The 12,611-nt window shown below is 44.5% G+C and overlaps 1 protein-coding gene across 16 annotated transcripts in view; it reads right to left on the reverse strand.

Annotated features, from left to right (window-relative positions):
* Positions 1-12,611, reverse strand: part of OBSCN (obscurin, cytoskeletal calmodulin and titin-interacting RhoGEF) — a 322,112-nt gene that overhangs the window by 212,484 nt on the left and 97,017 nt on the right. For all 16 annotated transcript variants that reach the window (XM_072652736.1, XM_072652782.1, XM_072652744.1 and 13 more), the window contains 5 exons: positions 10,819-11,088; positions 8,837-9,103; positions 6,766-7,032; positions 4,721-4,987; positions 3,053-3,325 (listed from right to left, as the gene is read on the reverse strand). In XM_072652736.1, the coding sequence (XP_072508837.1) occupies positions 3,053-3,325; positions 4,721-4,987; positions 6,766-7,032; positions 8,837-9,103; positions 10,819-11,088 (1,344 nt within the window). The remainder of the gene's footprint in view (positions 1-3,052; positions 3,326-4,720; positions 4,988-6,765; positions 7,033-8,836; positions 9,104-10,818; positions 11,089-12,611) is intronic.

Below are 12,611 nucleotides of genomic sequence, written 5' to 3' on the forward strand. Positions count from 1 at the left end.
CATCTAAGGTGGGCTGGGGGGCAACTATAAGGAGTTCTGTATATCAGATAGAAGGACTAACTATGACCTACCTCCTTGTTCTGACTAAGGTCCTTAAGTAGTTCATGTCCATCAAGTCTGGAAAATTCATAGGATCAGAGAATTTAGAGTTGGACAGCACCTTAGTCTGTCCCCTTTGTTTACTGAAGAGGTAACTGCGACCCAGGGAAGGTCAAGGAATTGCCAAGAAATCAGATTATGCCCATGTTGACACTTCCATTTTCAACCAGGAGGTTTCCCTTCTAATTAGATTCACTTTCAAATGAGAGGATTAGCACACTCCAAATTGTTTTCTTTAAAGAGCAAACTCAAGGGTATAAACAAAACACAATTCATTGCTTTTAGGAAAACTGCTCTGATGTGCTAATGGGCAAACCCAGTGATTAAGAAGAAAAGTGTTCATAAACACCACTCCTGGGAGCTAGGAGAACCACCCACCTACACTCCCCTTCATTCATTGACGCAGGCGGCCTTGGCACAGACACAGGGGATGAGGCTAAGCTCATGACTACACCATGGGCAGCTTGCCATTGGCTGGGTTTGGTGGGGGAGCAGGGGTCTCTGCAGCCCAGGCAGGGTGGAGCCCAGGAGTGGTGGGAGCAACAAACTGAGAATGAGGACTTAGATGAACTAATGCAGAGGTAAGTAAGCAGAACAAGAAACCTTTCCCAGCCCCTCTCAATTCTAGTGTCTTCCCCCTGTTAGTTAGTTCCTGTTTATCCTGTTTATCGTTCGTTCATATTTGTTTATATTTTCCCCACTAAATTATAAGATCCTTGAGGGCAGGGCCTGTTTTTTGCCTCTTTTTTATATCCCCAGTACCTGGCACATGGTAGGCACTTAAATTTTTTTTTTTGATTGATTTGAATCAGGAAAACAACCTACCCAGTAACTACAACAATGGAAATGGCAAAGAAAATAAGAGAAAAAAAACTGAACTCTGTGTAATTCTAATGATCCCAAAAAAGAAGTGAGAAAGTCAATCTCCCTTTTTTGCCAAAGTTCAGGACTAGGGATGTGGAGCCCCATGTATACTGTTGACGTTGTGGTTAGTTTTGCTTTTTTTCTTTCATTTTTTATTCATTTTTATGAAGGATAGCTACTTGCTTGGGTAGGGGAGGGACATATTCAGAAGTGAAGAAACCATAAAAAATAGGAGATCAATATAATTTAAAATTAAAGGAAAAATAATGTGGAGTCATAACAATGAAGAGTAATGATAATGTAGAGGGAATTATCACAACAGACCTTTCCTACTCAGTTCCTTTAAAGCCTTTTGGGACTCATTTCTATGGATAGGTTTGGGCCAAATCTCTCTAACATCTAGGCTGGTGAAGTGGATAGAGCTCTAAGTCTGGAGTCAGGATGATCTAGGTTAAAACTGGCCTCAGACATTTACTAGCTGTGTGACCCTGGGCAAGACACTTAGCCCTGTTTGACTCAGTTTCCTTATCTGTAAAATGAGCTGGAGAAGGAAACGGTAAGTCATTTCCATTTCTGTGCCAAGAAAATTCCAAATAAGGTTACAAAGAGTCAGACATGGCTGAACAGATTAAACATCATCAGGCCAAAACAGCCCTCTGGGAAACTCCTCGAAACCCAGAGAAGATGCCATTGGTTGGGTTTGGTGGGTGGAACAGGAGCATACGTGGCCCAGGCAGGGCAGTATAGTGGTTGGAACAATGAACTGAGAGTCAGGATTTCTATGAACTGATGCAGAATACAGTAAGAAGAACCAGAAGTCCACACAATTATCCAAATCATCATAATAACGTGGGAAATGTCACAATAACAACGGCAGGGGAGAGAGCTCGTGCAAGAGTAGCGAAGCTCGCAGAGCTAGCCCTGGCGGTTTGTAATGACAGGACAATGGGTGTCATCATCGGGATTCTTCTCTACCCATAGTGGCCCAGCCAGGACTTGGGGATCAGTCTTGCAGCCCAAGCTCTTGGGGAAACCACAGTTGCCATGTGGGGATGTGACAGAAAGCATCACCCTGTTCACCATCATTTATTGATCATGGATGACCATTTGCCAATTTGTAGGCTTAGGGAATGATCATTCTCTTGGGAATTATTTACAGGAAGGACAAGGAATGGTTGTCAGATTAGTACGTGTTTTATTTGACCTGAATCCTCAATCAATTAAAAAAAAATTCTAATACCAATTAAACTCCTCCTGCATTGAAGGGCCTGGACTCAGTGCTAGGTTGGGATATAAAAATGAAACAAGGTACAGTTGCTACCTTCAAGGAGTTTAAAATCTAATAGGCCAGTTTTAGCCTAGTGGTGCCTTCTATAGTTTGCAAAGTTTCCTCAATTGTAATTGTCTCATTAGGAGTTTCAAACCCAAAACAGAGACTTGAGAGAGCGTCCTCCCTCTTTTATTTTAGACAGTATCTGCTGTAGTAGATAGGACACTGGACTCGGAGTCAGAAGGCCAGGGTTCATAGCCCAACTCAGGCACTTACTCGCTACCCAATCCTAGGTAAATCGCTTTACTTCTCTGTATCTCATCTGTAAGATGAGGGACTTAGATTCAAGGGCCTCTAAGGTCCCTTCCAGTTATAAATCTGTACAATTCTGTGATCCTGGCGTTGGGGGGCGAACACATTCTTAGATAAGTATTCTACCCAGCAGAATGGGATAGGGGCCATTCTGGAGTTCAGACAAAGAGCTCTAGGAAAATTTGAGGAGGTGATGAGGTGGATGAGGTGGGTGGAAGGTCTATTCTATTTCAGGGTTTTTGTAGTGCAGAGGTTCCCAGATGTCCATCTCCCTATCCCCCAGCCTCAGCCTCCACCCCAACTGCTTCAAGAACTTCACATAATCCATGAGCTCAAACCTTACAGGATAAACTTGTACCTGAGAATGACTCACACCATCAGAGGCACAAATTCGTGGCTGGAAAGATAAAGGGAGGGAAGGAGGAATAGTGAAGGAAGAGAGGGGAGAAAGGAAAGGAAGAAACAGAACAGAACAAGGAAAGACTACAAGAGGGCCCCATGTCCTACCTTTGACAATCAGGGAGGCTTTAGAAGTGAGGTCACGGACAGTGAACACCACCTCGCCAGCATCTGCCACTGCTGCATCTTGGAGTGTGAGGGTGTATTTCCGGCCTTGGCAGGAGGCCCGGAAGCGGCCAGAGCTGCCCACCTCCTTCCCATTGACTGTCCAAGTGCCCACATCAGTAGCACTCTGGTGGGACAGGATGCATTCCAAGGTGCAACTCTCTCCCTCTTGCACCTCTGTGGTCTTCAGTCGTTTGGTGATGCCAATGTGCAGATCTGGAGGGACAAGGTGAGAAGACATAAGATTCTGATGATAGCAGGGCTAGTGCCCATGCAGGATTGGACTAGATCTCCTTTGCTCTCCTCCCTCCCAATGATCAAAGGGTTTGCTTGAGCACTTGAGAATGTTCAGTCTCTTTGAAAGACTCATAGGATCATAAGCTTATTGAGTTGAAAGAGACACCATTTTCATTTCACAGAGTGGTAAACTGAGGTCCAAAGAGTGATTTACTTAAAACCATCCAAGGAGCAGGACCAGAATTCAAGTTCAGATGATCTGATACCCAATCCAGTGTTTCTTCTATTACACCAAAAACTTTCAAACATATAGAACATGGCAATGCCCAGAGAATATCAATTTCATATGTTAATTGTAAAGAATGCTTGCTCTTTGTGAAAGCAAACCTGACAGGGTTTTTTCTTCATAATGGCAATGGCTCACATCTCTAGTACTTTAATGTTAAAGTAAAAGAGCTCTGGATTTAAAGGCAAGGGGCCTGGATTCAAATCCCAGCACAGTTACATGTTACTGGTGTGACTTTGGGCAAGTTTTTGTTGTTGAGTTGTTTTCAGTTATGTCTAACTTTTCCTGATCCCTGTTGGGGTTTTCTTGGCAAAGATACTGGTTTGCCAATTTCTTCTCTGGCTTGTTTTCCAGATGAGGAAACTGAGACAAACAGGGTTAAGTGACTGGTTCAGGGTCATACAGCTAGTAAGTGTCTGAGGGGGGATTTGAACTCAGGTCTTCCTGGCTCCAGGCACTCTATCTTCTGTGCCACCTAGCTTTCCTCATTTGGAAAATAAGGGGGTTGGACTAAACTAGATAGCTACTGAAGTCCCTTCCAGCTCTAAATCTATAACCCCTGTGAGGGAGAGGCTGCAAATATTATTAGTACTGTCTTATACGATCATAGGATTTAAAGTTGGGAGGAACCTTAGAGATAATCTGGTTCAATCCTTTCATTTTACAATAAGGAAACAGAGCCAGAGACAGGAAATGACCAACCTTAGTGATGCCAAACTCAAATAAAAGGAGATTCTTGCAGGTGGCATAATGACTTAGAAAACCACAAATTAATATTAATTATGTTGCATTGTAATTTTATTTGTTTTGTCAAACACTTTCATCTGGTTGGGGATGCACTGGTTTGGGGGTCATTCGCTCCTGAGTTTGACACCTCTGAGTCCTACTTAACACGTCTTAGTGCAGAGACATGAGCTCAGGTCTTTTGATTCTCTTAGAACCTTTGTCTGTTCCTTAGAACACTCTCCCAAGGTTGGAAGAACTGGCAACATCCTCCCTGTTTCACAGATGAGGAGACTGTGGCTCAGATTCTGAGTTTTTGATTTGAACCCAGGTCTTCTGACTACCCCCACACAAGGGCCACTTACCATGCACACTGACTTGGGAGCGGGTCAGGTCAGTGCCGATGTCACAGGTGTAGAGGCCAGCATCGTCTTGGCAGAGGTCATGTATCACAAGGCCCCGGGTACGGTCAGTGTGCAGGATATCATATTTGTCGCTGGGACCCAGCTCCACACCGTCCTTCCTCCAGATGGCTTGGGCCTTGGGGTGGGAGACCTCGCATTCCAGAGCCAGTTTGCCCCTCTCCTCACCTGTCATATCATCCAAGAGCTTGAGGAACACCACAGGCTTCTCTGGAGGGTCAGAGAGAGAAGGTACAGGTCAGGTGCTTGCTGTCCTTTCAGAAACTAGTTAGCCACTGACTTTCTAGTTTGAATCATAGGTCCTGTTCCCCATTCCCTCCTTATCCACAAAAGGACTTTTTGGGTTCTCTGAAATAGTGGGGTCAGACAGCAAAGGAGAAAGACAATCAATTCACCCATCCCCTCTTGAATCCAACCTTACTGCTCTAGCCAGCCTAACTCCCTCACAATCTTCCACATATGATTTGCTTTGTCCTCAAACTCTTGTTCAAACTATCCCTACTATCCCCACCACCAGCCAATAGTCTTCCTCCCTCTGCCTCACTAATCCAGTATAGCAGACCCAATTTCTATTGTTTTAAGACTGATGAAATACTTTCTTAACAGATAAGGAAACTGAGGTTCAGAAAGGGCAATGTACCTGCCCAAAGTCACAGAGCTAGTAAGGGGTGGAGTCAGGTCTCAGACCCACATCCTCGGAGAGTGGAGAGTGGAGAGAACCCTTGACTTGCAGTGAGGAAGTTCTGAGTTTGAATCCTGACTGTGACACTTAATAGCTGAGTAACCCTAAACTTCAGTTTCCTCTTCTTTAAAATGGGCCATAATCATAGCTCCTACCTCACAGGTTTATTATGTTAAATGAAATACATGAAACACTTTGTAAGTCTTAAAGAGCTACGCAAATATCCATTATTATCACATCACAGCTGTCTCAGATTTACAGCAATAACAGCTAAGGCTTACAAATCACTTTACATATATTGCATCATCTAATGTGATCATCACAATTGGAGGTAGGTACTATTATTATCCCCATTTTACAGACAAGGAAGCTGGGGCTAAGAGAGTCACAGGATATGACTTTGCAGCCAAGAAATGTCTGAGGCAGAATTTGAACTCAGGTCTTCATGACTCCAAATCCAGAATAGTAAACTTGCCTCACTATGGTCTAAGCTCCCTTCGTCTGGGAAGCCTTCCCAGAGTCACCTCATGCACATCTGATCCCTCCCTTGTTCCTTGTGTGATTTTAAGTAAAATAAGGATGTGAAATGCTAATAGCCTCAGTACTTAGTGCAGTCAGGAATATTACCTGTCATGGACTGTTTTTAGAACTGTTCTAGATGTGTCTTGTCTCTCCACTCATACTGTGATCTCCCCGAGGTACACACCAAGTCTTTTCCTGTTTTTGCTGCTAGCACTGCCTACTCTAATACTGGGCACACAGCAGTTATCTGATAGTTGTGGACCTTACATCTTGAATAAGGGGCTGGGTCATTTTGTGAGCAGTAAAGGAATTTTACAGTCAGATATATTTGAAAATGACTTGCAAGTCCAATTCTCCTGTGAGAGAAAGTCCAAAGAAAGGGAACTCCAAGGTTTTAGACTGAAATGATGAGATTCTCTCCAGTCTGGGGACATACAGGCTGAGAACAGGATTGGATCTGAACTTGGAATTTCTGAAAGAGATGGAGAAGCTCTCAAACCTAGGCTGCCCTCCTTCCTGCAACCAGGAGGCCCCTCACTGCTGAGAAGGCACCTGGGCTAGGAAGAGAAGCCAGTTGTCTAGAATGAAGGCTTGGGGAAATCCTAGGAAGGTACCTCCCTAAAGTTCAGCCAAGGGGTGGCTGTTGGCCATCCTTGTCCCGTGAAGACCCTCTCTTCCCTCAAAGCAAGCCAGGGGCCACATTAGAAACAGAGAATTCTAAAGAGATGCAGGGCTACTTGGTCAGAAGGCAGTCCCTCTACTCTACCCATAAGCCCCTTCTCACCTTTCACTGTCAGCTGGGCTGACTGGGACACCTTGGCTGATTTGAGACTCACAGTGCCTGTGTCCACCAGGCTCACATGCTTCAGCACCAGCGTATGGCAGCTTCCCGTGTGGGAGATTTCATGAAAGCTGTCATTATAGAGCACAGTCCCATTCAACAGCCATTCCACCTCCTCATCCTCATGAGACAGCTCGCACGAGAAGCTGGCGCTGCCCTCCTCCGTCGCCTCCACATCCTGAAGGGGCCGTATCACTGCTACTTCACGGGCTGCTCAGGGTCAGGGAAGACACATGGAAGAGACTCAGGAACCAAGTAAGTATAAATAGGGGGTGGGGCAGAGATCACAATTTATAGAAGGCAAAGTCCTCCCTGAGGCCTCATTGTGCTCCAGAGATAAGCCTGAGTTCTTTGAAGGCATATTCAGGAAACATGGTACCTGGAAAGGCTTTGAATTTGGGTCTGGTGATGATGGATAAAGAAGCAGAAGGATAGTAGAGAGTTCCTCGCTTGAAATCAGAAGTGTCTTGCCTTTTACTCTTACTGACTGTGTAACCCTAGACAAGTCACTTAACTGTTCTGGATTTCAAATGCTTCACCTAAAAAATGCAGAGCTGGGACTTAAAGATCCCTTATGGTTCCCTCTCAGATCTAACATTCTGTGGTTCTGTGACCATACATCTTTCATCCAAGGACCAGTCAGACCAAGTTCAGACACTCATCACCAGGTTGGTTGCAGGATGATGGATTTGGGGGGAGGGGTGTAGAATAATTCTTGAAGATACCACCATGTGATATGCAACATTAATGGGAGAGGCCACACCAACACAGGTCACCTGCATGCCTAAGCTTATGGTTAAAGTAACATACCAACATCCCAGAAGCTACTGACATCCACATCCATATCCTGGAGGTGGGAGGGGTTGCAAAAGTCAGGATGGAAGGACTGGAGGCCTCTTTTCAAAATGTTTAAGACTCAGTGGTTTAAAGCAAGGGAGGAAGAGGTTAAGTTATTAGCCATCCCTACTCTCTGGCCCTCTTAACAGATAGGGCACACCCACACTTACCTATTTATAAGGAATAAGCTCTCAGGGGACCCATGTCCAGGACTCTCCTTACTCTGGAGATGTAGAGAAGCAGTAGTGGGTCCTAAACCCATCTGCCCATCCCCAGGCTGACATAAGAGAGTCTTAACAAAATTATTATTTGGAAAAGTATCTCAGTTCCTAAATAGGTAGGGAGAAGGCTAGGGACTAGGCAGAAACAAAGTCAACAAAAACAGGTAGAAAATGCAAGAACCACCATGGTCCAACCTCCATGCCCCATTTCAGAGAAAGGAACCAGAAATCATTTTAAAAATCAAGTCCAGATGCCTCTTACCACCTGGCAGAGGCTGTGGACTATAGGTGTGGAATGAGGTATACGTTTACATATAAGGACAAAGTGTTAAACTAAACTTAATTGTCACAATGGAAGGTTCTGTTGGGGGTGGTGTGGGAAAAATGGGAGCCAGTGGAAAATAACATGGATGTTAAAAAGAAAAAGAAAAGAAAATCCATCAATAAAATACCTTAAAATTAAAAAAAAAGAAGTTAGGAATCCAGTCAGTCAAGGAGCAAGAACACACAGAATCTCATCAGAAGATCAAGTTGGACCCAAAAATTCTTTGGTGCTTCAAGTCACAACAACTTGATTCATGCAAAGAATCAGCAGCTCAAGGCAGGAATGGAGAGACAGTTACTCCACACTGAGATTAAGGCAATGAGCAGCCATGGACCTGGACAAATGACTTTTGCTGATACTGGCAAATGCTTATTCACATGCTGATGGGACTTTACCAGCCTGGTCTATCATGTAGGGATGTGCCCAAAAGGCTGTTGCACACTGCAATTAAGCAAAGACTTCAGCACAGACTAGATGGCCACCCTCCTCCTGGTTTCAGGATGACAGATGCAGGAATTGGTCAAGATGGTTCAATTTCTCTGCCAAATTCCCCAGGCAGAACAGGGCATGTGGTCAATGAGAGTTTCATCAGCCTACTTCACTTTGTTGCTGCCCCCACAAAGCCCCATACCTTCCACAGTGACCGTGGCACTGCTGTCAGCGTTGCCAGCCTGGCACCGGTAGATGCCGGCATCACTAGCTGTGAGTTTCAGGATCCGCAGCTCGGCCATGTGGTTCTCCAGCTTCATCTTGTATTTGTCAGAGGGTTCAAGAAGGGTGTCACCCTTGTACCACTGCACTGCCTTAGGAGAGGGCTTGAAATCACAAGACAGGACCACAGATTGCTTCTCCCGGCCAGTCTTGTCCTCCATCTTCCGGATCAGCAGTACAGGGATATCTGAAAGACAGAGCACCATAAAAATGAAGATGGCTCAGCAACCAACAGGCTGGATCCTGGCACCACCTCCCCTTCTGACACAGAGGGGAACAGAATCCACCCAGACAATTGTGACAAATCTTTGAGCCTTCTTGGATCTTCCATTTCCCCTTTTGTAATGTAATATACTTATCCTTTCCAGGCCTCCACTAATGTCATTCCCAAACACTCCCTGGGACCTAGCACTGACCCTGCATTCTTGAAAACTATGCCAGAGGAACATCCATTCTAGCAGTTCTTGCCAAGAGGCAAAAGCTTTGCATATAGGTCTGCTAATGGGCTGTGTATTTGCATTTCGAGAATCAACCTAGCTAAGTATTGTTCAGGTGCTTGTCACCAGCAGATTCATAGAGAATAAGATCTTAGATCTAAAGATGGAGGGTCCTTCAAGGTTATCTTCACCAATCCCGATGTGTTTCATGTGAGGAATGTGAGATCAGAGGCAGCATTTGTATCCAGATGCCCTGATTCTAAAGCCATAGGGGGTGCGAAGTGGTGCTGGAGGTAGGGTGATTGTTTTGGCTGGGGAACACTATTAAGACTTTGCCCTGACGTGGGGAGGGCTGCAATCTACACCAGCAGAGAGAGGACTCACACTGAAGAAACCGCTATCCCCACAAAGCCCTTCAAGTCCTCATTCCTTAGAAAGATAAAGCCCCTGCCTGACTATTGGTTAGCAAATAGTTGGTTTTTTGTTGTGGTTGTCATTCAGAGCTAACTAAATCAGATTGGCAATTGAGCCTGGTACTTCGGTCTCATTAGTACCATGGAGTTAACCATTCCCTCCTCTACTGATCTCAAAATAGAGAGTCAGGTTATAGCCAGAGGAGAAGGACAGAATTCTAACTGAGGAGAGTTAGGGAGAAGAGCTCAGAGGCCAATGCCATTCCTAATTATCCACCCATTCATCTCTGTCCATCTAAGTCCTACTAATCATCTGGTGCCAAGATCTGAGTTCAAGTCTGACCACTTATAAGTTGTGTGTAGGTCACTTTACTTTATGAGTGTCTTTTTCCTTATCTACAAAACTAAGAGGTTGAAATAAGTGCTCTCTCCAGTCTCTACAATCAGTGAAAATGCCCAGAGCTGGGAGATGGAGTGTTGTGTCTGAAGAAAAACAAGGCCACCAGTGTCTGGATCACAACTTTGTGTAGGAGTATTTGATGGAGGAAAGGGTATAAGAAGGCTGGATAGGTGGGAGGGGGCCAGGTTGTGAAGGGCTTTGAATGTCAAGCAGAGGATTTTATATTTGATCCCAGAGGTAACAGGGAGCTGCTGGAGTTTCTTGGATAAGTGGGCCTGATGTGTGTTTTAGAAAGAGCAACCAATTTGACAGCTGAGTCGAGGATGAATTGGAATAGGAAGAGATTGGAAGCAGGGAGCTTGTGATTGTTAACCTGGAATGAATCTGTGTATTGATCTATCCCCACACCCGTGTTAATGGCGATTTTCTATACTAAAGACACCCAAAGAGAGTGTGTTAATATTCATGGTCTGTTACTGAGGAGGAAACAGAGGAAAAGAAGGGACAGGGATCTGGTTCAAAGGATATAAGGCCCCAAGAAGTCCCCTCTCTGAAAGTCCTTGAATGGAGTGACATCAAAGGTGGATACTATGGCATTATCTTCAGGCATGGGGCACTGACCTTGGAACATGGGAGGAGGCAAGAGAGTTACCTGAGACAATGAGCTGAGCTGTGGACTTGGATTTGCCAATGGTGAAGTGCACAGGGCCCGTCATGGTGGAGCAGGTGCGGTGGAGGGTCAGGCGGTGGACCGTCTCCATCTGTTCAATGGTCACATTTTGCCCAGCATGCAGCACCGTCTTGCCCAGTAGCCACTTGGGGGGACGGACAGATGGGATGGAGGTCTCACACTCAAACCAGGCTGGGGCTGGTTCCATCACTTCCATGTCTTTCAGGTTCCGTACAATGGTAATGGATTGTTCTTCAAGGAAAAGGGAGAGGAAGAGAGAGGAGAGGAGTCAAATTTTACTTTCTCTGAACAAGCAAGTTTTCCACCTCCCCATAATCAACATTAAGAAACAAGACTGGTTTTGCCTACTAATAAGATAAATGGTCACCCACATAGGCATTCCCTTTTTCCCAATGCAAAACCCCTCCTGATGTGGGGAAAATGAAACCTTAATGCACTGTTGGTATTGTGAGCTGATTCAACCATTCTGTAAAGCAAATTGGAACTATTCCAAAAGAGCTGTAAAACCATGGATGCTCTTTGACCTAGCAATGCCACAACTAGATCTGTATCCCAAAAGAGACAAAAAACAAAAAGGAAAGGGACCTATGTGGACAAAAAATTTTGTATCAGCTCTTTTCTGGTGATAAAAAATTAGAAGTAGAGGGGAAGTCAATTGCGGAATAGCTAAATAAGTTGTGGTGTGTCATTATGCTGGAACACCATAAGAAGTGATGAGCAGGATGCTTTCAGAAAACCTGGAAAGACTTGCATGGACTAATGAAAGTGAAATGTATCATGTGCAAAGTAAAAGCAACATTGTAACATGATGAGCCAAGTGAACGACTTAGCTTTTCTCAGCAACACAACCATCCTAGATGACTCTGAAGGAAGAACTAAGGATGTCTGAATACAGACTGAAGTATGCTTTTTCTTACTTTATTTTTTTTAGATTTTTTGGTCTATGTTTTCTTTCATAACATGACTATTATGAATATGTTTTGCATGACTGCACATATATAACCTATATTTAATTGCTTGTCTTCTGCAAGGGCAGCAAGGGGTGGGGGATGGAGAGGAAGGAAGAAAATTTGGAACTCAAAGTTTTAAAAATGAAGGCTAAAAATTGTTTTTACATGTAACTGGGGAAAAATAAAATACTAAATAAAAGCTAAAAAAATCCTCCCCAGACTAGCACAGTGCCTGAAATTCCACCTTAGAGATTTGTTCCTTTAGACATTTGTTCCTTTAGACAGTAGACTTCATCTTTGAGGGTATAAACCAGGGATGGGAACCTGCAGCCTCAAGACCACATGTGACCCTCTAGGTCCTCAAGTGTGGCCCTTTGACTGAATCTAAACTTCACAGTCTACATCCCCTTAATAAAAGGATTTGTTCAGCAAAACTTGAACTCAGTCGAAAGGTGGCACCCAAGGACCTAGAAGACCATACGTGCCCTCAAGGCTGCAGATTCCCCACCCCTGGTAAAATGTTAAACTATTAGCAGCCAGGAACACTTCAGTGTAAATAATTCTATCAGGTTATTGTGAACTAGGTGAGATTACTATATTAAGGAAATAGTTATTTTGGTGGAGATGGTGGGGAAGGGAGGAAGGAGGCAAAATTGTGGGTGGTAGGAGGTGGTTGGCAGAGGCATTGAACAGTAAGAAGACGCATTCACCTGACCTCGCTCAGAACTCCTCCCTATTTATTATCCAAAGACCCAAAGTCTAAGGGAAATCTTATCCCCTACCCCTGCCACCTGAACCCAATAC

The sequence above is a fragment of the Notamacropus eugenii genome, chromosome 1 (assembly GCF_028372415.1).
Source record: "Notamacropus eugenii isolate mMacEug1 chromosome 1, mMacEug1.pri_v2, whole genome shotgun sequence".
Classification (NCBI taxonomy): Eukaryota; Metazoa; Chordata; class Mammalia; order Diprotodontia; family Macropodidae; genus Notamacropus; species Notamacropus eugenii.